Below are 27,690 nucleotides of genomic sequence, written 5' to 3' on the forward strand. Positions count from 1 at the left end.
TAAATCTGCCAAATCAAAATCTTTAAGGGTAGAGAACAGGTATTTGTAATTGGGAAAATCACTACAATTGATTCAGATATAGGATCAATCTACATATCTTACCATATGGCAAATATAGTCACAATAGAGCTCCCTTCATTTAAAAATAAAAACAAAAAATATATATAATGTAAAAATATGGCAGACAATAAATCTGCTTCCAACTACAACAAGGTAACTGGTATTAGACTTGCCCTCCCATCATAAACAACTAGAAAACTGGAAAATATATACAAAACAACTGTTTTCAGAAATTGGACTATGTACTGTAGGACAATGATCCTTGAGAGAAGAGAAACAATACAGTCAATCCTATAATCACCCTGGCTTTCTTCCTGGAAGCAATTTCCAGATCTTGGATGTGGAAGGAGAAAGATAAGCACAGTAGGGTGGTTTCACTGAATTGAGGGGACAAAAACTGGAGTTTAAAGAGGCAAGGTGGCTTATATTTGCTGGGTAGTATACCAAAGAAGAGGGAGTTATGCAAAGAAAGAGCTCCAGAAATCTAAGAATCCTTTTAGGTCTTTGGCTTTATAATAAGCAGAACATGTATAAGACAAAATTCCATAGGCTGCATAGAGAACAACTATGGAGGATCTGTAAGCAGAATAATTCCTACATTTCATACAGGCCTGAGAGATATTCAAGTTCCAACCAACCAGAGTGAAGGGAACTCAGTGAAAACCTGGGACATTCAGTAGAGACTCTAGGAAGTCATACCTTAGCAGTAGGGCTAAACTAACATTAGGGAAAAGGCTATTCCAGGCTCACCCTAACAAAGGATAAGATCAAGCCCTAAAAGGGTCAAGGTGATCTACCAGTAACTTGACGGCCAAAACAAACCCTGAAACACTATAATGGAAGACAACAAAATCCAGATACTCAATAATGTAATACTCATGAAGTCCAGCATCCAGTAAAAAATTATTCGATATTTGAAAAAGGAGGAAAATGTTACCCATAATCAGGAAAAAAAAAAAAAAACTGACCAATAGAAATAAACCCAGAAATTATAGAGATGAGGTGATTAGCAAACAAGGACTTAAAAACAGCTATTATATTCAAAGAAAACATTACACAATGAGAATAGAGATGAAAGATAAAAGAACCAAATGGGATTTCTAAAATTAAAAATATGATATAGAACATGGAAAATTCACTGAATGGGCTTAACAGCAGATTAGACAATGCATAGGGAAAGATCAGTGAATTAGAAGACGTAACAGCAGAAACTACTAAAACTGAAGTACTGGAAGAAAAACAAACAGAGCTTCAGTGAGCTGTGGGAAAATATTAGGCAGTATAAAGCACATCTGGTTAAAAGTCCAAAAGGAGCGAAAGGGGGAGGAGGGAGATATTTGAAAAAACAATGACAAAATTTATCAAATTTGATTAAAAACTATAAGCCCACAGATCCAAGAAGCTCAATGAATCTTAGGCAAAATAAAAGCAAAGAAAATCACACTAAAACTCATCATAATCAAATTGATGAAAAACCATGATAAAGAGAAAATCTTAAAAGCAACCAGGAAAAAAAGACACATTACTTACAGGGGAACAAAGATAAGAATGATCGCTGATTTCTCGTCACAAACAATGCAAGCCAGAAGACAATGGAACGACATCTTTAATAGGCTGAAAGAAAAAAACTGTCAACCTATAATTCTATACCCAGTGAAAATATCCTTCAAAAATGAATATGAAATAAAAGACTATTTGAAGACAAACACAAGATAAGAGAATTCATTGCCAGCTGAGCTCCACAACAAGAAATGTTGAAGGAAGGCTGAAGGAAAATGATATCAGATGGAAGCTAGAACCTACACAAAGGCATAAAGTTCTGCACATGGTAGTTATGCACATGTGAATAACCACAAAAGACTTTCTACCTATATTTACGTATTGTTAAAAATGATTTTCTGTTTAAAACAAGAACAGCCATGTATTGTGAGACTAATAATATATATAGAAGTCAATATTTGATAACAAGAACAAAAAAGGATGGGAGGGAGGAAATGAAAATGCACGGGGTTCTTATATTACATGTAAACTAGTATAATATTATTTGAAGGTAGACTGTGAAGTTAAAGGTACATATTGTAAACCCTAGAGCAATTCTTCTTTTTTTTTTTTTTTTAAAGATTTTATTTATTTATTTGAGACAGAGAGAATGAGATACAGAGAGCATGAGAGGGAGGAGGGTCAGAGGGAGAAGCAGACTCCCTGCCGAGCAGGGAGCCCGATGCGGGACTCGATCCCGGGACTCTAGGATCATGACCTGAGCCGAAGGCAGTCGCTTAACCAACTGAGCCACCCAGGCGCCCCTAGAGCAATTCTTCTTAAAATGGTATAGCTAATAATTCAATACAGAGATAAAATGGAATACTAAAAACAATTAACCAAAAAGAAGACAAGGTAATAAAAAGAAATGAACAAGGAATAATTGGGACAAATAGAAAACAAGTGTAAGATGACAGACGTAAGCCCAACCATATCTGTAATTACATTAAATGTAAATGGCCTAAACAATAATTACATGGCATGTAAATGGTCTAAAAGGCAGAGATTGTTAAAAAGGATTTAACTTTTTCAAAAACCATTACCAAAATATAGGCTGCTTTGAGAAACACACTTGAAATATAAAGATAGATAAGTTAAAAGTAAACAGAGGGGCGCCTGGCTGGCTCAGTCAGAAAAGCATACAACTCTTGATCTTGTGGTTGTGAGCCCCACACTGGGTGTAGAGATTACTCAAATAAATAAATATTTTTTAAAAGAGTAAACAGAAAAAGTTACACCACACTAATATAATGCTAATTACAAGAAAGCTGGAGTGTCTACATAAATATGAGACAAGTAGACTCCAGAACAAAGAATATTACCAATAATAAAGAAGAATATTTCATGATGAGTCAATTCATCAAAATGACATATCAATCATAAATATGTGCGCATCTAATGATAGAGTTTCAAATTAAATGAAGCAAAACTGACAGAACTGAAAGAGAAATAAATCCATAATTAGTGTTGTAAATTTCATCAATCCTCTCAGTCTTGAGACAATATTCTGGTCCATAAAATAAGGTTCAAAAATTTAGATGGAATGAAATCATAGAGTACATTGCCTGACCACAGTGAAATTAAACTAGAAATGAATAAAAAGTATCTTGAAAATAAAAAATATTTGTGCACTTAAACAAACACACTCCTAAACAACCCACAAATCAAAGGAAAAATCATAAGGAATATTAGAAAATATTCTGTATTGAAATACAATGAAAGCACAGCATATCAAATTTGTGGGATGAAACTAAACAATGCTTAAAGATAAATTTATGGCTTTAAATTATTAAATTAGATAATATAAAAAGTCCAAAATAAACAATTTATGCTTCTATCTTAGTAAGACAGAAAAAGAACATGTTAAACTCAATGGTAATAGAAGGAATAATAAAGACAGAAGCAGAAATCAATGAAACTGAAAACAAGAAACCAATAGAGAAAAATCATAAAACCAAGTGCTGGATCTTTGGAAAGTCCAATAAAATTGATAAGCCACCTAGCTAGCCTGATGAATTAAAAAAAAAAAAAAAAAACAGAGAAAAAAACAAATTACCAGTATCAAGAGTGAAAGGTAGGGCATCACCACAGATCCTATAGATATGCCAATAAATTTGGCAAGTTAGACAAAATGCATAAATCGTTTATTCCTCAAAAAACAGATTACAAAATTATAAATATGACTGAATAAAAAGTTGAAAACTTAAACGCCCCATAACATTAAATTGAATTGATAATGTGAAACCTTCCTAAAGAGAAAACCCCAAGTCCATATGGATTCACCAGTGAATTCTATTAATTATTTAAGGAATAAATAATACAAATTCTACAAAAACTCTTTCAGAAAATAGAACAGGAGGAAATTCTTCCCAACTCATTTTATGAGGTCAGCATCATTCTGTAAACAAAACCAGATGACAATTATAATAAAAGAAAACTAGGTCAATGTCCCTCATAAGTGTAGGAGCAAGAAAACTTAACAAAAACTAGCAAACTTGAGTCTGGCAACATAATAAAGCTGACAATATGGAACTTAGCCCAGGTAATATAAGGTTGAATTCACAATGCAAAGCAAAGCAATGTAATTTACCATATTAACAAAATAAAGGAAAGAAGTCATATGATCATCTTAATAGAAGAAAATGTATTTGACTAAAATTGACATTCACTCATGATAAAAACTCTCAGTAAACTAAGAATAGAGAGGAACTTCCCCACTCTGATAAAAAGCATCTGTGGAAAGCCTACAACCAACATCAGATTTAATGCTGAAAGTCTGAATACATGCCCCCTAGAGACTAGGGGAGAAAACAAAGATATCCACTTGTAGCACTCCTATTCAACACTGAACTGGAAATATGAACCACTGCAATGAGAAAAGGAAAGAGAGAAAAGAAGGAGGATAGGTAGGAAAGAAGAAAAGAAGGGAGAGAGGGAGGGAGGAAAGAAGGCAGGCAGGCAAATTAGGAAGACATACAAATTAGTAAGGAAAAAGAAAAAATTTTAATTATATTTATTTGCAAGAGAGTATAATCATGTACACAGAATATCTTAAGAAACTTACAAATAAGCTACAAAAACTAATAAGTGAGTTTAGCAAGGTCACTGGATATAAAGTCAAAATACAAAAATCAATTACATTTTCAGCACTCACCATAGCACATGGTGAGCGCTGTGAATTGTGTAAGACTGTTGAATCACAAACCTGTACCTCTGAAACAAATAATACATTATATGTTAAAAAAAAAAAAAAGAAGAAGAAGAAGAAGATACTAGGAAGGGAGAAATGAAGTGGGGGGAATTGGAGGGGGAGATGAACCATGAAAGACTATGGACTCTGAGAAACAAACTGTGGGTTCTAGAGGGGAGGGGGGATGAGGGGATGGGTTAGCCTGGTGATGGGTATTAAAGAGGGCATGTACTGAATGGAGCACTGGGTGTTATATGCAAACAATGAATCATGGAACGCTACATCAAAAACTAATGATGTAATGTATGGTGATTAACATAACATAATAAAATAATTTTTTAAATATCAATTATATTTTTATGTAATGGCAATAAACAAGTAGAATATTAAATTTTTAAATATTCTTTACAATAGCATCCAAACCCGTAAAGTATCTACAAATATCTTTAACAAAATATCTATAAGACCTATACACTGAAAACTAGCAAGCATTGCTGAGAGAAATTAAACAAGGCCTAAATAAATGGTTAGATACTCCATGTTCATGGATCAGAAGACTCAATATTGAGTCTTTTCACAAGTTGTCAAATTATCTCTTTTTCTTCCTTTTAAGTAGCTATACTGGACTTTCCCGTGATATGTACCAATAAACTTCCTTTTGTTAAATCAGTTTTAAATATTGTGTCATTTCCAACACAAAGGAATCCTAACTGACACAAGTTCAGAAGAGAAAAAGATTTCAGAATTCTTCTTGCCAAAGTAATTTATGATTTGAAGTTTATATGCAGTAATGATGTCTTAGTCTGTCAGGGCTGCTGTAACAACCCACCACAGACAGGACAGCTTCCCACATTCATTATATTTATAGGGTTTATTACCAGTACGCACTTTTCTCATGCTGATTAAGATAAAAACTACTACTGAAGGCATTTTCACTTTCATAGAGTTTCTCTCTAGTTTGAATTCTCTGGTGTATAATGAGGCACATTTTTCTACTAAAGGCTTTCTGGCAGAATTTGCATTCATAGTGTCTCTCACCTGAATGAGATCTCATGTGTCTAGTAGAGGATTATTATCAGTAAGGACTTTCCCACACTCATTACATTCCGACTCCTGGATGGACATTCTGGTGTCCAATCAGATAGGACTTCTGACTAAACACATTCCCACATTCATAGGTTTTCTTACCTGTATGAATTTTGTCATGCTTTATTTGAAATTAATTATAACTGAATGATTTTTCATCTCCACTAAGTTCATAAAGGTTCTTTCTTCTAAATTAAGTAAATCTAAGTTTTTTAAACTCCTTCCACCTAAGACATGCTTATGGAGTTTTTTGTCTTGATGGGATAAAATATGTTTGCAAATGAGATGAGATGAAATATGTTTGCAAAACCTTCGTATCCATAGCCTTTCTGCTCAGTAGGTGTTTTATCATAGATGCAGTTCACTTGATTCCGAAGTCTCTCCTTATATACTTGGTGTATTCCTATTTGATTAGCAATTCCCCAGTCATCTCCTAGACTAGCCTGGAGGTGGTGTTCCTTCTGCCATCATCCACAGCTCTTCTCCTGGCTCCAATTTGAAGATCACATCTGACATGGAAACAGGGTATCCCACTGATGTGTGGTTCCTATCTTTTTCTAGCATCATGTCCCTGAAGACAGTCCTCTAAGCAGAATCAAGCTGCTGCCACTCTTCCAGAGTTAAGTCCATGGCCATATCCTCAAAGGTCACAGATCCAGCATAGAACGCTTAAGTAACTTGACAAGGTCATGCTGGAGCCAGGATGGAACCCATGCAGCCTGGCTCAAGTCTTTGCACATATAAGGAATGAACATAGCAATCAGGCCACACAACAATCTAGTTGATACTGCAGGGGTGGCCAGTGGCCCAGTCGCCTGGCCACAGCCTCATTCACACAGATGAGGTTCCCTTAGGTGAACACACATGTGCATCTGGTCAAAGAGGCCCAACACTCCTGGCCTGGCTCAGACCTCTGCACCCTCAGGATGAAGAGATGGAAGCCGGGTACAAGATGGTCCCCACTGATGGGACTTCAATTCTGGTTCAGACTCACCTGACTGCTACATGGTCCAGGACAGCATCACTATGGGGTATGGTCCAGACTCATTTGGCCACTAAGAGGACCAGCAAAATTGATTTTAAAAAGAAAAAAACAAAGGGCCAACCAAATAGATACTTCAAAGGAAAGAATATCATACTGATGCCTGTGAGAAAACATGTCTGAAAACTATCTAGTCTATGAATCAAAATAGGTGTTATAGCATCTGCAACTTGATGCGAGAACACATAGCCTCTATAAAAACAGGAGTAGAAAGTCATAGAAATTCATGGTGAGATGGGAAGCTAACAGAATGAGATAAAAATGGGGCGCCTGGATGGCTCAGTTGGTTAAGCGACTGCCTTCGGCTCAGGTCATGATCCTGGAGTCCCTGGATCGAGTCCCGCATCGGGCTCCCTGCTCGGCAGGGAGTCTGCTTCTCCCTCTGGCCCTCCCCCCTCTCATGTGCTCTCTCTCATTCTCTCTCTCTCTCAAATAAATAAATAAAATCTTTTAAAAAAAAATAATGAGATAAAAATGAATTTGGACAGAGATATGTTAAGTATAATTAAACTAAAAATAAAAGAGAAAAATTAGAAACCTAATTCAAAGCAATAAATAGAGCTGATTTGGGGTAAAAGTCAAGTAAGTTATACAGTAAACCAAACTGAGAAGCTAAGAATATACAAGATAAAAACATGGAAAATAGTGGTTAGAATAGCTACATAGCACAGAAAATGAAAATCTAACCTATGAATTGTAGATATTCCTGAGGAACATACCAAAACAATTTGAAAAAAGCAATAATTTAAAATTTCATTAATGAGAAATTTCCTTTAAAAGATTGAAAAAGGACCTGAATTTCCGGATTGAAAACACTCTTAATATTATAGGCAAAAGTCAATAAAAAGATACTCATATATAAAAAATATATAAGAAAGGGGCACTTGGGTGGTGCAGTCGATTGAGCCTCCAATGCTTGGCTTCAGCTCAGGTCATGACCTCAGGGTCGTGAGATCGGGCCCTGAGTTGGGCCCCTTCCTTAGCGTGAAGTCTGCTTGAGATTCTCTCTCCCACTCCCTCTGCCCCTTCTCTCTCTCTCTCAAATAAATAAGTAAATCCTTAAAATATATATATATATATAAGAAAGGTTTTTTTAATAAGTAAATCTCCAAGAATTAAGAGCAACCAAAAGGATTTCTATAATAGACAAATAACACTGGTCTAAGATTTGTCTTCTATAATTCTAAATGCCAGAAAACAATGAAGCAATATTTACATATTTTTCACAGTGAAGCAGTTTTCTCTCATGTGTGAAGAAATAGAAAGATATTCTTATATAGCTGACCTCAAAAAATATATATGACTGACATTCCACTCTTGAAAATATTACAGAATGAGTTTAGGTTCCATTTCCAAAAAAATGACAGAAAAATTAATTCAAGCTGATTGTCTTAGTGAGAACAATTAGAAAACTGGACAAAATTAAAAGCAAAACCAAACAAACAAACAAAAACCGAGAACAGAATGGGAGAATTATGGGGCCATGATCCAAAAAAGAAAGAATCATCAAAAGGTGAAATTGGCATTTAAGGCCATGCTTCTTCCTTTGTCTATTTCTCTATCGGTCAATTCCACAAGATGAGCAGACTTCAACAAACTCTTTGAAGTAGGAGAACAAAAATTGAAATTTGGGGACAATCAAGGAATGGGATACCTAAAAATCTCCCTAGATTGTGGGCAGAGGTCCCAAAAGGCCATACCATAGAGTAAAGGGAACCAGAATCAGACCAACCCTCAAAGGGCCCGAGACCAGCCTCAAATCATCTCAAGAATGGACCATACATTTTTTTGAGGTGCATTAAGGTGACCTGGATTACTAATGTCCATAGCCTCAAAATTTCCAGAGGCAAAAGCAAACCCTATCTAAAGAAATATAACATTCTAACCCTCAAATAAGCTCTACAGTTTTTTTATGTATTGTCTTGCACATAATTAAAAATATATATACATATAAGACAAGTAAACAAAAGAAATGACAATAAAATCAGAATTTCCAGAGATTCAGAAAATTGAATTATCAGAAACAAACTTTAAAATAACTATGCCTAATATGTTCTATAAAGTAAAAGACAAGTTAGAAGATATCATAAAGGAACTGGGATTTCTTTTTTAAAGCACTAAATGGAATTTCTAGAGCTTAAAAATACAATTAACAAAACTAAGAATACAATTGGGAGGTTACAGAATTAGTGAAAAGGAAGATAATTTGGAAACAAAAGATTCAGCATGAAGCACAGAAAGATGAAATGGGGGAGGAGAATACAAAAATTATTCATAGGATACACGGAAGAAAGGTCTACCATATATGTCACTGGAGTTCCAGAAAGAGGGATACAAAAAACAAAAATAAACAAACAAACAGAAATATACATATATATAATTAAATAGACTTTTAAAAAAATATTGGACACAGCAGAAGAAAGGATTAGTAAACCTAAAGACAGGTTAATATAAACCCAACTAAAGCACAGATAAACTTTTTTTTTCCCAAAAATACATAGGTGGGAGATGAGTACCTGAGACCTCTGAAACAATAACAAATATTTTGTTTTAAATCCCAAGAGGAGAGGAGAAGAAGAAAGGGGCAGAATAAATACCTGGAAAGGATAACACCCAACATTTTTCCAACACTGATGACGAACATAAAACCACAAATTCAAGAAGCTTGACAAACCTCAAGCAGAATAAATACAAAGACCACTACATTTAAGCAGATCATAATGAAACTACATTAATACTACTAAATGCCAAAAATAAGGAGAAAATCTTTAAAAGAGGCAGAGAAAAAAATATCATATTACATTTAGGGATAAAATCACAAGAATAGTGTCAAATTTCTGTCTGATAATTTGTTGCATTATCAGAAAAAAATGGTATGACATCCTTATAGTATTAAAAAATTCACTGATTACAATGAATTACAGTAGAAATCAAAACAAAAAATTACTAGAACCCAAATATTTGGAAATTAAACAACATTCTCCTAAATAACACAGGCAAAGATCTAGCACTAAAAATTTTTTAATATTTTTAAATGAATGAGAGTGAAAACACAACAAATCAAAATTCATGGGATACAGCTAATGTAGAGCTTAGAGGGAAACTGGTAACCTTAAATGGATTAATTACCACTAGCGTTTTTCACAGAGCTAGAACAAACAATCCTAAGATTTGTATGGAACCAGAAAAGACCCTGAATAGCCAAAGTAATTTTAAAAAAGAATAGCAAAGCTGGAGACATCACAATTCCAGACGTCAAGCTATGTTACAAAGCTGTAGTCATCAAGACAAATGAAAAGGGAAGGGAGGGAAAACTGAGGGAAGAAATCAGAGAGGGAAACAAACCATGAGAGACTTTGACTCTAGGAAACAAACTAAGGGTTGCAGAAGGGAGGGAGGTGGGGGGATGGGGTAATTGGGTGATGGGCATGAAGGAGGGCACGATCTGATGAGCACTGGGTGTTATATGCAATTAATGAATCATTGAACACTACACCAAAAACTAATGATGTACTATATGTTGGCTAATTGAATTTAAATTTTTTAAAAAAGGCAAACAATCTAATTAATGCCTATGTAAAAGATTTCATCAGGTACTTCATAAAATAAGATATCTGAATGACCAAGAAGAATTTGAAGAGCTACTCAACATCAATCATCCAGGAAATGCAAATTAAAACTACAATGAGATACACACCCACCAGAATAGCTAAAATTCAAAACACTGAGAGTTGCAAGTGTTAGCAAGGGTGTATAGCAACTGAAACTTTCATACATTATTGCATGAAATGTAAAATGGCATAAACACTTTACAGAGCTATTTAGAATTTTCTTATAAACCCTATGACCCAGCAATTACACTTCTAGGTATATACCCAAGAGAAATGAATGCATATGCCCACACAAGGTTTGTATAAAATGTTCATAGCAGCTTCATATATATTGGCCATAAACTTGAAACAAACCCAATGTACATGAATATCAGAGTTGAAAAAAAAAAAAGCTGATATATTCATGGAGTGGAATACTTACTTAGCAATTAAAAGAACTACTAATATCCTCAATGACATAGATTAATCTGAGTAACATTCTGTGAGTGAAAAAGTCAGATGCAAAATCTTTGATCAGACACAAACATACTTTGATCTCTACTTATATGAATCCCTGAATTATACGAATATAGGAAATATATATAAACAGGAACAGTGACTACATCAAGGTGGAAGAGAGAGCACTGATTAGAAAGAGTCATGCTATTACTTTCTGGGGGTGATGGAAACATGCTATTATCTTTATCTGGGTGATGATTGATTAAATGAGCATTATACATTTGTCAAAATTGATCCAGGCATATACTTGATACCTGTGCATCTTGCTATATGTAAAATATGCCTTAATAAAGTACTATTATCACTAACAAAAGAGAGATAATGCCTGGCAATTTCCCAAAACTCGAGACATCAAGTCATGAAGTCCTATGAATCCCCCAAAAAGACAAACATAAATATCACAACTAGATATATCATAGTAAAGCTGCTGAAAAATCAAAAAATAAAGAAAACCTACTCTCAGCAATGGACAGATCACCCAGACAGAATCAATAAACAAACAGCAGATTTGAACACTACAGACCAAATGAACATGATAAACATAAACAGAACATTCTATCCAACAACAGTATAATACACATTCTTCTCAAGCACACGTGGAACATTTTCTAAGATAGACCATATATATAGGGCACACATATACAGATAGACCACAAAACAAGTCTTAGCAAATTCAAGAAGACTGAAATCATACCACATATCTCCTCTAACCACAATGGCATGAAACTAGAAGTCAATAAAAAGAAGAAAACTGGAAAATTCACAAACACATAGAAATTAAACAACAATCTCTTGAACAACCAATGGATCACAGAAGAAATTAAAGATGAAATAAAAAAGTTTCCCGAGACAAACAAAAATGGAAACATACCTATGGGATGTGGTAAAAGCAGTTCAAAGAGGGAAATTCATAGCAATAAATGACTATATTAAGAAGCAAGAAAAATCCCAAATAAACAACCTAACTCCACACCATAAGGAACTAAAAAGAACAAAATGAGCCTGGGCACCTGGGTGGCTCAGATGGTTAAGTGTCTGCCTTTGGCTCAGGTCATGATCCCAGGGTCCTGGGATCGAGTTCTGCATCGGGCTCTCTGCTCCTTGGGAGCCTGCTTCTCCCTCTGCCTCTCTCTCTCTCTGTCTCTCATGAATAAATAAATAAAATCTTTAAAAAAAAAAAAAAGAACAAAATGAGCCCAAAGTCAGCAGAAGAAAGGAAATAATTAAGAGTAGAGCAGAATAAGTGAAATAAAGAACAGAAAACCAATAAAAAAGATTAACCCAACTAAGAATTGCTTCTTTGAAAAGATAAACAAAATCGGCAAATCCTTAGCTATACTAACCAAAGGAAAAAAGAGGGAAGGCCCAAATCAACAAAATTTTAAGTGAAAAAGGAGACATTACAACTGATACCACAGAAATAAAAAGGAGCATAAGAGGCTACTGTGAACAACCATATGCAAACAAACTGGACAACCTAGAAGAAATGGAATAATTTTTAGAAACATACAACTTACCAAGACTCAATCAGAAAGAAATAGAAAATCTGAATAGACTGATTACTAGTAAGGAGATTGAATCAGTAATCAAAAACCTCCCAATGAACAAAAGCCCAGAACCAAATAGCTTCATTGATGACTTTTACCAAACACTTAAAAAAGAAAACAACAATCCTTCTCAAACACTTCCAAAAAATCAAAGAGGTTGGAACACTCCCAAACTCATTTTATGATGCCAGCATGATCCTGATGCCAAAACCAGAAAAAGACACTATTAGAAAAGAAAACTACAGGCCAATATCCTTGATTAATATAGATGCAAAAATTCTCAGTAAAATACTAGCAAACCAAATTCAGCAGCACATAAAAGTATTATTTACCATGATTGATTGGGATTTGTCCCTGGGATACAAGAATCACTCAACATATGCAAATCAATTAGTGTAATATGTCACATTAATAGAATGAAAGAAAAGAATCATATATTCATTTCAATAGGCACAGAAAAAGTTCTTGACAAAATTCAGCATCTATTCATGATAAAAATTCAAACAAGGCATACAAGGAACATATCTCAACATACTAAAGGCCATATATGACAAGCCTATAGTTAACCACATATTCAACAATCAAAGGTTAAAATCCTTTCCTCTAAGATCAGGAACAAGACAAGAGTGCCCATTCTCACCACTCCTATTAAACTCAGTACTAGAAGTCCTAGCTAGAGCAGTCAGGCAAGAAAAAGAAATAAAAGGTATGAGAATTGGAAAGGAAGAGGTAAAATTATCTCTATTTGCAGATAACATGATTTTATACAGAAAATCCTAAAGACGTAACCAAAAATCTGTTAGATCTAATCAATGATTCAATAAAGTTGCAGGATACAAAATTAACACACAAAAATCAGTAGCATTTCTATACACTAACAATGAATTTTCTGAAAAAGAAATAAAAACATTGATCCCATCTACAGTAGCATCAAAAACAATAAAATAAATTTAATCAGAGAGGCAAAAAATCTCTATCCTGAAAACTGCAAGACATTAATGAAAGAAATCAAAGACACAAATAAATAGAAAGGTATTGCATGTTCATAGAGTAGAAGAATTAATATTATTAAAATGTCAATACTACCAAAAGCCATCTATAGATTCAATGCAACCCCTATTAAGATTCCAATTGCATTTTCTACAGAAGTAGAAAAAACAGTCCTAAAATGTATATGGAACCATAAAAGACCCCAAATAACCAAAGAAATCCTAAGAAAGGAGAACAAAACAAAAGGCATCACACTCCCTGATTTCAAACTATACTATAATGCTATAATACACAAAACAGTATGGTATTGTATAGAAACAGACAAATAGACCAATGAAACAGAATCAAAAGCCAAGAAATAAACTGAAGCATATATAGCCAAGTAAATATTTGACAAGGGGTCAAGAATACTTCAATGGATAAAAGACAGTTTCTTCGATAAATGGTGCTAGTATAATTTGATATTCACATATAAAAGAATGAAACTGAACCATTATCTTATACCACTCACAAAAAATTAACTCAAAATTTATCAAGGACTTAAATGTAAGATCTGAAACCATGAAACTCTTATTAGAAGACACAGGAATAAAGCTCCTTGACATGGGTCTTGGTAATGACGTTTTGGATACAACACCTAAAGCATAAACAACAAAATAAAAAATAAAAAAAGTGGGACTACATCAAACTAAAAAGCTTCTGTACAGCAAAAGAAACAACAAAGCAAAAAAACAACCTACAGAATGGAAAAAATATTTACTTACAAACCATATATCTGATAAGGGATTAATATCCAAAATACATAAAGAGTTCACAGAACTCAATAGCAAAAACACAAATAACCCAATTTTTAAAATGGGCAAAGGACTTGAATAGCTGAATAGACATTTTTTAAAAGCAGATATACAAAAGGCCAACAGGCACATGAAAATTTGTTCAACATCACTAGTCGTTGGGGAAATGCAAATTATCTCATCTCACACCTGTTAGAATGGCCATGATCAAACAGACAAGAGAAAACAAATGCTAGTATGGATGTGGAAAAAAGGTATTCCTTGTACACTGTTGGGGGGACTGTAAATTGGTACAGCCATTAAGGAAAACAATATGGAGTAACCTTGAAAAACTAAAATAAAACTACCACCATATGATCCAGCAATTCCACCTCTGGGAATATATCCAAAGGAAATGAAAGCACTAACGCAAAAAGATAGCTGCATCCCCCATGTTTATTGCAGCATTATTTACAATAGCCAAGACATGGAAACAACTTAATTTCATTATTTACAATAGCCAAGACATGGAAACAACTTAAGTGTATATCATGGATGAATGAATAAAGAAGTTGTGATATGCATACATGATGGAATATTATTTAGCCATGAAAAATGAGGAAATCCTATCATTTACAACAACATGGATGGACCTTGAACGCATTATGCTAAATGAAATAGGTCAGACAGAGAAAGACAAATACTGTATGATTTTACTTTAAAAAAAAAAAACTCATAGAAAAAGAGATCAGATGTGGTTACCAGAGGTGAAAGGTGGGGGAAGGGGGAATTAGAGGAGGGTGGTCAAAAGGTATAAATTTTCAGTTATAAGACAAATAAGTACTAGGGATGTGATGTACAACATGATGACTACAGTTAACACAGCCATATGATATATAGGAAAGTTGTTAAGAGAGTAAATCCTAAGCATTCTCATCACAAGGATAAATTTTTTTCTTTTCTTCTTTCTTTTCTTTATATTGTATCTATATGACATGCTGGATGTTAGCTGAAGCTGTCATGATAATCGCAATATATGTAAATCAAATCATCATGCTGTATGCCCTTAAACTTATACAGTGATACATCAATTATTTCTCAATAAAACTGGAAAAAGATTTTTTCTTCAAAATTTCAACCAATTAGAAAAAAAGAAAATTTTTCAAAATAAAGAAAGGCAGTTTGGGGCACCTGGGTGGCTCAGTCAGTTAAGCGTCTGCCTTCGGCTCAGGTCATGATCCCAGGGTCCTGGGATCGAGCCCCACATCGGGCTCCCTGCTCAGTGGAAAGCCTGCTTCTCTCTCTCCCTCTGGTGCTCCCCCTGCTTGTGCGCTCACTCTCTCTCTCTCTCTTTCTGTCAAATAAATAAATAAAATCTTTAAAAAAAAAAAAAGAAAGGCAGTTTACTTTCAAAAGAGCAACAATAATAGCTGACTTCTCAAAAGAATCAATGAAAATGAAAAGATCATGAAATACCTCCAAAGTGTGAAAATAAAATCACTCTCATAGAATTCTATATACTGAGAAAATAGCTTTAAAAAATCAAGTCAAAACAAAGATATTTCAAAAACACTGAGAAAATTTATCCCGTAGAAGGGCACTAAAGGAAATATAGAAAGGTTATTATTAAGGAAAAAATAAATAAAGCCCAGATGGGAGCTTAGAAATATAAAAAGAAAAAAAGCACCAGAAAAAAGAAAATTGAGTGAATAATGACTTCAAAGAACAATAATTACATGTTTTAAAATTATAAAAAATAGAAAGAGCATAAAAGCATAGCATGGAAGTTTGGAGGGGGCAAAAAAATGTTAAAGTCTTCTATCATTTTACAGGAAAGGGTAAAAGTACTATTTTATACTAGACATTGATAAGTCAAGAATGCCTGATATAATCTCTAGGGTAAGATTAAGAGAATACAGAAGACTGAGTAACTCAGTAAGACAGAATACTTAAATATGCTCATTCAGTGCAAAAGAGGCAAAAAAGAGAGAAAAAATGGAACACAAAAGAGGCAGGAGAAATAAAAAGCAAATAGAAAAATGGTGGATTTAAAATCAAATATGCCAGTAATTAGATAGATAGACAGATATGAACTAAGTGCTCCAAATAAAAGGCAAAAATCATAAAAATTGAGTTTAAAATATAGAACTGCATGCTGCTTACAACACACATGAAAATATAAGAATATAAAATAGTTGAAAATAAAAGGGTGGACAGTTAAACTATGCAAACACTCATGAAAGCTGGCATATCTATATTAGTCTAAGACAAAGTAGATTTTAACACAAATAAACATTACTAGAGATAAAAACATGCATTTCATAATGGTAAAAGTTTCAATTCACCAGAAAGATGTTGCATTGTAAATTTGTATGCAGTCTTCAAATTTATACAGCAAATACTGATAGAACTACAGGGAGGAATACACAAATCCACAATCATAGTAGGAGATGTTTAAATTCTATTCTTGGTAACCAATAGAAGAAAAAGACAAAAATACATAAAGATATAGAAGATCTGAATTACACAATTAAGAAATTTTATTTTACATATATAGAACACAGTATCAAACAACTGCCAAATACAAAGGTTTTTTTTAAGTACACAGAACATCAAAAAATGACCACAGGCTCAACCCTAAAGAAAGTGTAAAAAGTGTTAAAGGAATGAAATAATTCAAAGTATGTTGTCTGGTCACAGAGACATCAAGCTATGAATCAATACAAAACTTCACAAGGAAAATCACCATATGTTTAGAAATTAATCATCATCCTTCTAAATGGGTCAAAGAAGAAACCATGAAGGAACTTAAAACTCAGCATAGCACAGCAGGTTTTAGCCAGTACAGTAAGTCAATAGACATAAAAGACTTAAGGACTGAAGAGGAGACATTAAACCGCTATTATTCAGCAATAATATAATTGCACACATGAAATTTTTTTTAAACTTCAAATAAATTATTAGAATTAAAAAGTGATTTAGCAAGGTTGCTGGATACAAGATCAATATACAAGAATTAATTGCATGTCTACATACTAGCAATGAAGAGTTAGAATAAGTAATTTTTCAAAGATACATCATTGACAATTACATCAAAAAATAAATACCTAGGAACACACTACATGAGATATAGGCAAGTCATCTATACAGAAAACTATAAAGCAGCACTGAAGGAAACTAAAGAAAGCCTAAATAAATGAGATATACTTCTAGCACATGGACTGGAAGATTCAATATTATAACGATGTCAGTTCCCCAAACTGATCTATAGATTCAAGGCAATCTCCGTAAAAATTCTAATAGTTTAGGTGTGTGTTTGTGTGTGTTTAATTCAGCAAATAGCTAGGAATAATTGTGAAAGAGGAAGAAGAAAATAAGGAGGAGGAGAAAGAACAGGAAGAAGAGGAAGCAGGGAGAGACAATGAAGAGAACAGCAATTACAACAAGGTAGAAAGACTCGCAATGAAGGATATAAAGTTTTATTATTAAACTACATTAATTCAGACAGTGTGGTTTTGGGAAAAGGAAAAAGATACCAATTAAACTAAGTAAAGAATCCAGAAAGAGAACCATCCTTAAATAGACACTTGATTTATGACAAAAATGGTACTATAGAGCAGTAAGAAAAGGGCAATCTTTTCAATAAATGATGTTGAGTCTACTGATTATCCACAAGAAAAAAAATTGACCCTTACCTCACACCAGACAGAAAAATTAATTTTAGATACATCTAAATGTACAAGGTAAAAAACAAATATTCTAGAAGATAACAAAGAATAATATCATAACTTTGGTATTGGGAAAGATTTTCTTAGATAGGATATAAAGAAAAAGATTGCTAATTTGATTACATTAAAATAAGAACTTCAGCTAATCAAAAGTCATCATTTACAGAGTAAAAAAAATAAGAAAATATATTTTGCAACATATGTTATTGACAAAGACTATATAAAGATACCCAAATAGTCAATAAATATATGAAAAATTGCCCAACTTCATTAGTAATCAGGGAAATGCAAATTATAAACACAGTAAAATACTTCTACATCCCCTGAAAATGGCTAAAATTCTGAAAAAATAAAGTATTGCCCAAAATGTGGAATATAGACAAAAAGAACTCTCATATACTGGTAATGGGAGTATAAATTAGTACAACCCTTTTTGGAAAACTGTTTGCAAACAAAATCAGATATATGCAGGCGAGGGGGAGATGAAAAAAATTAGATACATGCATACCCTCTGATCCAACAATCCCACCCTCAGCATATATCTAACAGAAATGTGTGCATGCATGCACCAAAAGATATACAGAAAGATGTTCACAGCAGAATTACTTGTAATAGCCAAAAAGCAGGAACCCAAATATCCATTAATAGTAAAATCAATACATACACTGAGGTACATTCATTTTGTAGAATACGTATATAGCAATAAAAATGAATGAAACACGGTTATGCTCAACCCATAGACAAATCACACACACACACACACACATGCACACACACACATGCACAAACACACAAATAAATAATATATGATTCCATTTATATACAATTCAACAACAGGCAAAACTAATCTTTGATGTTGCAAGTCAATTTAGTGGTTACTTTTGGGATAGAAGGAGAAGGTAATCACGGTGGTAAATATGGTGGAGGATGTTCCCCGTAATTTGTGTGTTTTTCCACATGTGTATAAAGTACAAATATAAAAGGTTTAAAACACTTTTTAAAGCTTGTGGAGATAAAATAACAAAAAGACAAGAACTCAATAATGGAGAAGTTACAACATAAAAGGTAGAACTTCTGGTACGTGTATACAACTCAAGAATCCAATGGTACTAATATAAAGTTAGATATCTGGTAGCCTAGACCAAAGTCTAACCTTGTAGTGCTTATCTTTAGTTATTCTTTACGTTTGCAACAAACTGTCTTTGAAATGTATCTTGTGCCACATCTTTTGGTCCATAGTTCAGATAGAAACTACACAACAACTGGTGCTGATCTAAATTATTTACTAGTTGAGACACAGTCACCAAAAAAAGGCTAAATAATTTCTTTCTCCCCCAACAGAAGCAGAGCTTTATAGAACAACATAATGGCTATTTCCATTGCCAAGAAACTTCCTGTAATTTTTGCATCTTTAAGGCTCATACTTAATGACCAAAATAACTTAAGTAGTTTTTGTTCTTGATAAATAGCAATAAGCCCAAAAGAGGCAAATACTGTAGATTACCAAATCCTCAGTGTTTGATCTTCATATAAGCTCTAATTATTCCTATGTTACTATGCTTAAAAAGCAACAAATAACTTATATACACATACATGTACAGGTAAACTAATGGTCAATTACTAACAATTATTAAATCTACATGGCTATAAGTGTGTTCATAGTATTATTCTTTAAACTTTTCTGTATTTTAAAAATGACACAATAGAAGCTTGGGATGGAAACCTTGTATAATTATATATAATATGAACTCATTTTGTTTTAAAATATGCATCAAAAAAACTAGAGAGAAATATACCAAAATGTTAACACTGGTCATTTCTGGGTAGCAGTACTTTTTTCCTTATTATATATTTCTATAATTTTTCTAAAAGCAAAGTTTCCTTTTAAAAAATTAATTTTACTTTTTAAAAAAGAAATAAATCACTCAGAAAGTATATAAAAGTTGCTGGTCCCTAAGAAAGTATTTTATCTTTGAGTTTCCAAGCCCATAAAATTCTGTATCCATATAATTTTTATCATTAAGAATAATGTATATTTAGAGTTGGAGTGACATCTAAATACTGATGATACCCTTCAGTGCATATTTCATTGTGGCAGACATTGTAGAAAATTTCTAATGCTCCAGCTAAAGTTTAACTAAAGAACTGAATTGACAGAAGTGATGTCATACTGTTAGAACAGGAAAATGTGGGTTTTCAATGAAGATAATCTAAGTTCAAATTCAAGCTGTGTTCCTTTATTATCTGTGTGAATTTAGGGATGTCACTCAAATTCTGTGTCCCACTCATCACCTGTAACATTAAAACAAGAAAACCTACCTCTCAAGATTTTTTTGAGGACTGAGAAAATGTCTATAAAACCCAATAGGATGCTTGGTCCATAACTGTGCTCAATTGGGAAAAGGCTAAAATATTAAGTGAGATAGAAGCAACTAGAACAATGTCTGACAAACAGCCAGTGCTAGATAAATAGTAATATATGGACCAGAACGATTGATTTTTTCCAATGATCTCTTGTTTCCTGTACAGAATGCCATGGTCCACTAAAATGGGGGTTCCAAGAGAGTTGCTTCCCCAGGACCTTGGACAGTACCTGGCAGGTAGCAGGGACATAATGCCACACGGTTGAAAGAATGGAAGTGGGTGGAGGTATGATCACAGGAATGGACAGAAGGATGGATGCCAGTAGACAGAGACATCTTGTTCAAGTAGGCCAAGAGAAGAAGAAAGAGTCGCTCTGATCTTAGTAGGCATAGACTGAGCTATTCTGGGGAGAGAGGTTCAGCTGGCTCTTCCCAGAGGGTACTGTCACGGGAGTAAACGGAAGCCACTGTCAGTTTGTGAGGCTTCTGGGATATTCTGAACAGACAAATCTCATTGTGTTGGTTTCTCCCTTTAAAACCTGTCTGTGGTTTCCCTTTGCTGTTAGGATAAAATCCCAACTCCTTCACAGGCCCTGCCAGGCTTTCTGCTTATCTCTAGCTGCTCTCCTCCTGTCACTCCATTGTCTGGCTACACATAACATTTTCCAGTTCTTAAATAGGATCATGCTATCTCTGGCCTCCAAGTCTGAACCCATGCTATTCCTTCTGCCTCAAATCTACATTTTATCCACTCATGATTCACTCTCCCTTTGACATCTAGAGTGTGCATTATCTTTCAGGTATCGGCTTACCTTTCACTCACTTGAGAACCTTCCTTGACAACTTAATCCTCCCCAAACCTGCCCACCATCAGGGGAGTTCAGAGGACCCTGCTGCATATTTCCACAGCTCTCTGTATTTGTTCTACCTTAGTACTTACTACACTATAAAATGGTTTCCTGGTCTTTTCCAGAAAACTGGAATGTATGTGCCAAGATATTAGTGATTTGGGTCTGCTTTTTTTCATTGCTTTACCACTCAGTGGCTAGAATAACACCTGGCTAATAGTAGACACTTCATAAATATTTGTTGAATAAGTGACTCAATTTCCATCTCCAAATTGCATTAAGCTCCATGGGGTCTGGTTCTGAATCGGTTCTTATATCATCAAGAAATAGTGCCTGGCTCATAAAAGAAACTCTTCAAATATTTATCAAGTAAGTAAATTTCATTTGATACCAGTTCCCAATTCATATATCATGTAAACGCTTATTTTAGGGATCTACTGAGAAGTTGAATATTTTATTCATTTCATCTATTTTATTAATCTTCCAACTTTTTGCCTGTTTTTACAAATTATCCACTTAGCAACACTTAAGCATTCCCTACTATCCATGATTTAAAATGCCAATGATACCAATTTCCATTTTTTAAAAAGGTACTATTTACCTTCATTGTTTTAATTAACATTATTGCTACCACTAAAGCCAATATTATTTGTTCTGAATTTAGAATAAGCCCATCAAAGACCAGTAAAGCCCAAAAAACAGGTGTTAATATCTCTAACATTTGGCTTTAGTCAGAAACATAAATCAGACACCTGAATTAAATTAAATCCCCTTTGAACCACCTCAAATCACCTTTGGAAAGACAAGTAATACCAAGAAAGGAGATTCTCAGAGCATCAGTGCAGAATCTCACAATAACTCAAATAAAAGCTAACCTTGCCAAAATTTCCCCTTCGCCTATTTTCATAAAAATATATAGACAACAAAGTGGGGGGAGAGGGTAGTCAGGGGCATCAGAAACTCCGTTAGCCATAGGTTCCTTCTTTGATTTTACAATATGTAAACATAAACAACACATAGGACCTGACGCTTGTTTGTTTTTTGGTAAGTATAAGCCTTTACATTCGAATTCAATGTCTATTTCTTAGTTATTAGTTATACAAATATTCACTGATTGTTGACTCTTCCTGTCCAACTAGACAGGAAGGGTCACTTAATTTTTATTTAGCATACGAACTGGTAATGTCAAATATGCAAGTCTTCTTATCCAAGCAGAATTAGCCAGTTGGGGTTTTGCCCAATGGTGGGCAAATCTGCAGCAACACCCGCTGTTCACACATCTGATTGAGGTTAGCCATTGTTAGAACCCCAGTCCAGGCGTAACGCGAGTGAGACTGAGACTTGGGCAATTTGCTATGGTGCCATAGAGGCTCTTGAAATCAATTTCATTCATGTAATTTATACCACCCAGTTTCAGAAAGGGTTAATGACAATATCTAAAGGCATATAAATATAATCCAGCCAGATTCTAAAAAATAATAATAAATTGGTGAGGTAAATGTGGCACAAGAGAAATAAAAATGGGGCATGACAGGGTTATTCCCTCCTTACCTGTGTACTGCAAGCCCCTGTATTCACTTATTGCCCCAGGAGGCTTTAAATTGGGCCAGTAATGGAACAACATTTGCACAGCTGGAGGTTTCACCTGTGAAGGCCCGTAGGCTATCACATACAAAAGATCCTAGAGGAAGCAGGAAGCATACTTTGACTTAGCATCATCAAATAAAGATGAAAATAGTTCATTCAACATTACCAAAGCAGTGCAAAATCCAATAGAAGGGTTGGGTGGTTCCTTCCCCACCCCCACCCCTGCCCCGGCATCTCATCATCCAGGTGTGCTTCACAGATGAGATCATATTAAAATACCATTTTTTATTATTTATTTATGGGTCCTGTAAATAAGCACCTCCCTTCCCTTCCAGGTAAAGATCAAAACTACACTGTCTTTTAGCAAATTCTTCCCTACTCCAGGATAATGTTAAAGGAAGACTTTAGAATAGCATGAACCAGTTTGCGAAACACTACATTTTTCAAATATTTTCCTAAAACCCATTTCTTAACAATCCACATCTCCTATTTGAAAGAAGATAGGTTCTCGATCAACATTTCAAATGAAATAAAATTGCCATGTAATATAGTATTTGCTAAACTCTAAGAATAAGAGCTATCCAATTACTTTTTCTGTCAGGCCACTGTGTTCTTCAAGTATCATTTCTGCTTTAAATGATAAATTAACCAGGAAGGAAACAATTCCAGGTCCTGCCACACCAAAATAAAAAGACATCAATAAATTTGACCTGTTTTAATATTGAAAATATTTTCACTCCATTATATAAATTGGGTTTGTGCCTATGAGTTAAATTTGGCCCAAAACTTACTTTCCAGACTTCTTGCTTATATTTCATGAGGCATTCCAATAATTGACAATGATACACTATAAGGAAGAAAATATAATTTGAACACAAATTATAAACGTCAAATAAAATATCCTTTGAGATATAATAATATATTAGTAAGACTTTTTATCTAATCATTAAATTAGAAGTGACTGATTTCCGAAAGAATGAAACTGGACCACTATCTTTACCCATACATAAGAATAAACTCAAAATGGATTAAATGTGAGACCTAAAACCATAAAACTTTTAAAAGAAAACATAAGCAGTCATCTCTTGGACATGGGCCTGTGCCACACATTTATGGAAAGGTCTCCTCAGGGGAAGAAAACAAAAGCAAAAATAAACAATTGAGACCACACCAAAATAAAAAGCTTTTGCACAGTGAAGGAAACCATCAACAAAACAAAAAGACAACCTACCAAATAGGAGAAGATATTTGCAAGTAATATATCTGATAAGGAGTTAATATCCAGAATATATAAAGAATTTACACAATTCAACGCCAAAAAAACAAATAATCTGATTAAAATATGGACAGAGGACCTGAACAGACATACAAACGGCCAACAGACACATGAAAAGATGCTCAACAGCACTAATCATCAGGGAAATGCAAATCAAAACCACAATGAGATACGACGTCTTATCAGTCAGAATGGTTAGTGTCAAAAAGACAGGAAATGACAAGTGTTGTTAAGAATGTAGAGAAAGGGACGCCTGGGTGGCTCAGTTGGTTAAGCGTCTGCCTTTGGCTCAGGTTGTGATCCAGGGTCCTGGGATTGAGTCCCACTTCAGGCTCCTTGCTTAGCAGGGAGCCTGCTTCTCCCTCTGCCTGCCACTCCCCCTGCTTGTGCTCTCTCTCTCTTTCTCTCTCTGACAAATAAATGAATAAAATCTTTAAAAAAAAAAAAGAATGTAGAGAAAAAGGAACACTTCTGTACTGTCGGCAAGAATGTAAATTGGTACAACCCCTGTGGAAAATAATATGGAGTTTCCTCAAAAAATTAAAAATAGAAAAATACCATATAATCCAGTAATTCCACTATGGGTATTTACCCAAAGAAAACAAAAACACTAATTCAAAAAGATATGTGTAACCCTATGTTTATTGCAACAGTATTTACAATAGCCAAAGTATGGAAGCAATCTATGTGTCCATCAATAGCTGAATGGATAAAGAAAAGGTGGTATATAATATATACAGTGGAACATTACTCAGCCATAAAAAAGAATGTAATCTTGCCATTTGTGACAACATGGATAGACCCAGAGGATATTATACTAAGTGAAATAAGTCAGACAGGGAAAGACAAATACCTTATGATTTCATTTACATGTGGAATCAAAAAATCAAAACAAACAAACAGAAACAGACTCATAAATACAGAGAACAAACTAGTGGTTGGCAGAGGGGAGGTGGATGGGAGGATGGGCAAAACAGGTGAAGTGGATTAAGAGGCAGAAACTTCCAGTTATAAAATAAATAAGTCACGGAGATGAAAAGTACAGCATAGAGAATACAGTCAATAATATGGTAATAATACTGTATGGTAACAGATGGCGACCACACTTATTACGGTGAGCACTGAATAATGTACAGAATTGTCAAATCACTAACTCATACACCTGAAACTAATATAATTTATGTCAACTATACTTCAATAATAAAAATTTTTAATAATAAAAATTGTCAATAAAATTAAAAATTACTTATTTCCTTATAGTATTCAACATCTCAAAAATCATGTAAGCCCTGGACTTTATCAAGCTTTTTACTAAGATCCTTCATCTTTTTAACAAAAGAAATATTAAGGACAATCCCTAGTAATAATAATTATATAATATAAACTTACATCAACATAATCAAGAACTACACAGGAAAAAAAAATGCCTAATAGCAATATTTATTGAGTGTTCATTATGTGTCAGGTATTGTGCTAAGAGCCTTATACATATTATCTCATAACCACCATGTTGCAGTGAGGAAACTTACTTAGCTTAGTTTCCTATCTTGCTCAAGTTTGGACAGATAGCAAATGAAAGACTGATGGATTAGCACGGGAGTCTTTCATCACTCAGGCACCAAGTCCACCTCATTGAGGAATTCTTAGAAGCTACGAAACAGCAAGCTTCTTTCATTTGCCCATGTTTACTTGGGGAAAAAAGATATCTCCACCTAGTTAGACACCTGGTTTTTGTGTTTTTTTTAAGATTTTATTTATTTGACAGAGAGAGCACAAACAGAGGGAGAGAGAAGGAGAAGCAGGCTCCCTGCTGAGCAAGGAACCCGATGTGGGACTCGATCCCAGGATACTGGGGTCATGACCTGAGCCAAAGGCAGCCGCTTAACCGACTGAGCCACCCAGGCGTCCCTAGACACCTGTTTTATATCTTCCCGAATCTGTCATCCAACCCTGTCATAGCCCTGAAGCAGGTTTCACTTTAGTCACTGATGACCTCTATGTCATTCAACTCAATGGACATACTTCAGTCTGCCTTCTACTTGACCTTCAGCAGCATTCAGTGCTGCGGACTCCTGTCTCCTTTTCAAAACACTCTCTTCCTTCAACTTCATGACTAACACTCTCCCATTACTTGTGGCAGACACTGTTGTTGCTATTCAACTGCTATCAACAACCCTTTCTTCCTTGTCCATCCCCCAATGCACAGACTACAAAGCAAGATACTTCCTCAGACCCCCATGGAACTAGGAATGGCCATGTGACTCAGTTCTGGCCAGTAAGACCTAAGAGAGAATCTGCTGAGAAGGGGGGCTTCTGAAATATTTCTTCTCTGTGATAAAAGAGCCACAACAGGAGACCTTCCTCTAATTACCCTGATTGATCCTGTTACCTGTTTGTGGATGTGACTGGGTAAGAATAAAATAACCCCCACTGTGGCAGCCATCTTGCAAACCTGAGGGGAAGTCCAAGAGAAACACAATGGCGCCATCTCAGGCCCCTGATACTGTATCTGTAAGACTTCCTACTAAGTAAACAAAGTAAACAACAAACGTTCGTATAGTTCAAAACTTCTGTTAGTCAGCCAAACACATCCTAACAGATACAACCTCTCTGCCACCTTGGCAAGCTCATCCTCTTCCACTGGACCATGATCCATTGGAGTTCCTGAAAGCCTGATCATAAGTTCACTCCACTTTTCATTCTATGCTCTCTCCTAAGCAATCTCACACTCATATACAACTTCAGGTACCATCTATATGCAATTTAATAAGGCCATTGGACACTTATGTGTAGGTTCAGAGTTCAAAGTTCATCACCTCTAGCCCAGAGCTCTATACTGAGTTCCGGGCTCATAATACAACTTCCTAATCATCACTGCCTTTTTTTTTTTTTTAAGGAAGCTGATTTATTTGCATTTTTGTGTTTTGGACACATAGAATTATTATTGAGATTATGCGTGAGGTTTTTTCCCAATTCGATTGAGATAAAATTGACATGGAACTCTGTATTAGTCCAAGGTATGTTATCTCCTCTTAAATGTCTCAGAGGCACCTCAAATACGACACCCAAAACAGATTCATAAGCATCCCTCAGAAGCCTGGTTTTCTTCTTCCAGTGTCTCCTTTCTCAATGAATAGAACCACCACGCATTCAGTTTTGCAAGCCAAAAATTCCCCATATCTGATAAGTCACCAAATCCCATCAATTTTACTTTCTACATACTTTGCACAGTCTCAATTGCCCCTGCCTTTTTTACATGCCCAGACAAATGGCACGGCTCCTCCTGGGTCAATCTTCATCCACTATTTGTAATCCATTCTCAAGTGCAGTCGGGGTGACATACACATAACCACCCAAAGTCCTCCAGTGCCTTCCCATTAGACTCAGATAAACACCGGACTCCCAAACAGAGCCCATACATCCTGCATGTTCTGGCCCACAGATGCCCCCAGTCTCACCTCCCATGAGGCAGCCCTCACTCTGAGCTCCAGCTATACCAATCTCTCAGTCCCACCTGCTTGCCAGGCTTCCCTCTGACACATGAGACTCTTC

At 34.8% G+C, this 27,690-nt stretch overlaps 1 protein-coding gene across 1 annotated transcript in view; it reads right to left on the reverse strand.

The window, feature by feature from the left end:
* The window catches only part of UNC79 (unc-79 homolog, NALCN channel complex subunit), a 193,454-nt gene that overhangs the window by 149,014 nt on the left and 16,750 nt on the right, over window positions 1-27,690 (reverse strand). The window contains exons 4-5 of the mRNA XM_034992429.1: window positions 23,654-23,709; window positions 22,827-22,956 (exon numbers count right to left, since the gene is read on the reverse strand). Of these exons, the coding sequence (XP_034848320.1) occupies window positions 22,827-22,956; window positions 23,654-23,709 (186 nt within the window). The remainder of the gene's footprint in view (window positions 1-22,826; window positions 22,957-23,653; window positions 23,710-27,690) is intronic.

Source organism: Mirounga leonina, unplaced genomic scaffold, assembly GCF_011800145.1.
Source record: "Mirounga leonina isolate KUSES-001 unplaced genomic scaffold, KU_Mleo_1.0 Mir_82, whole genome shotgun sequence".
NCBI lineage: Eukaryota > Metazoa > Chordata > Mammalia > Carnivora > Phocidae > Mirounga > Mirounga leonina.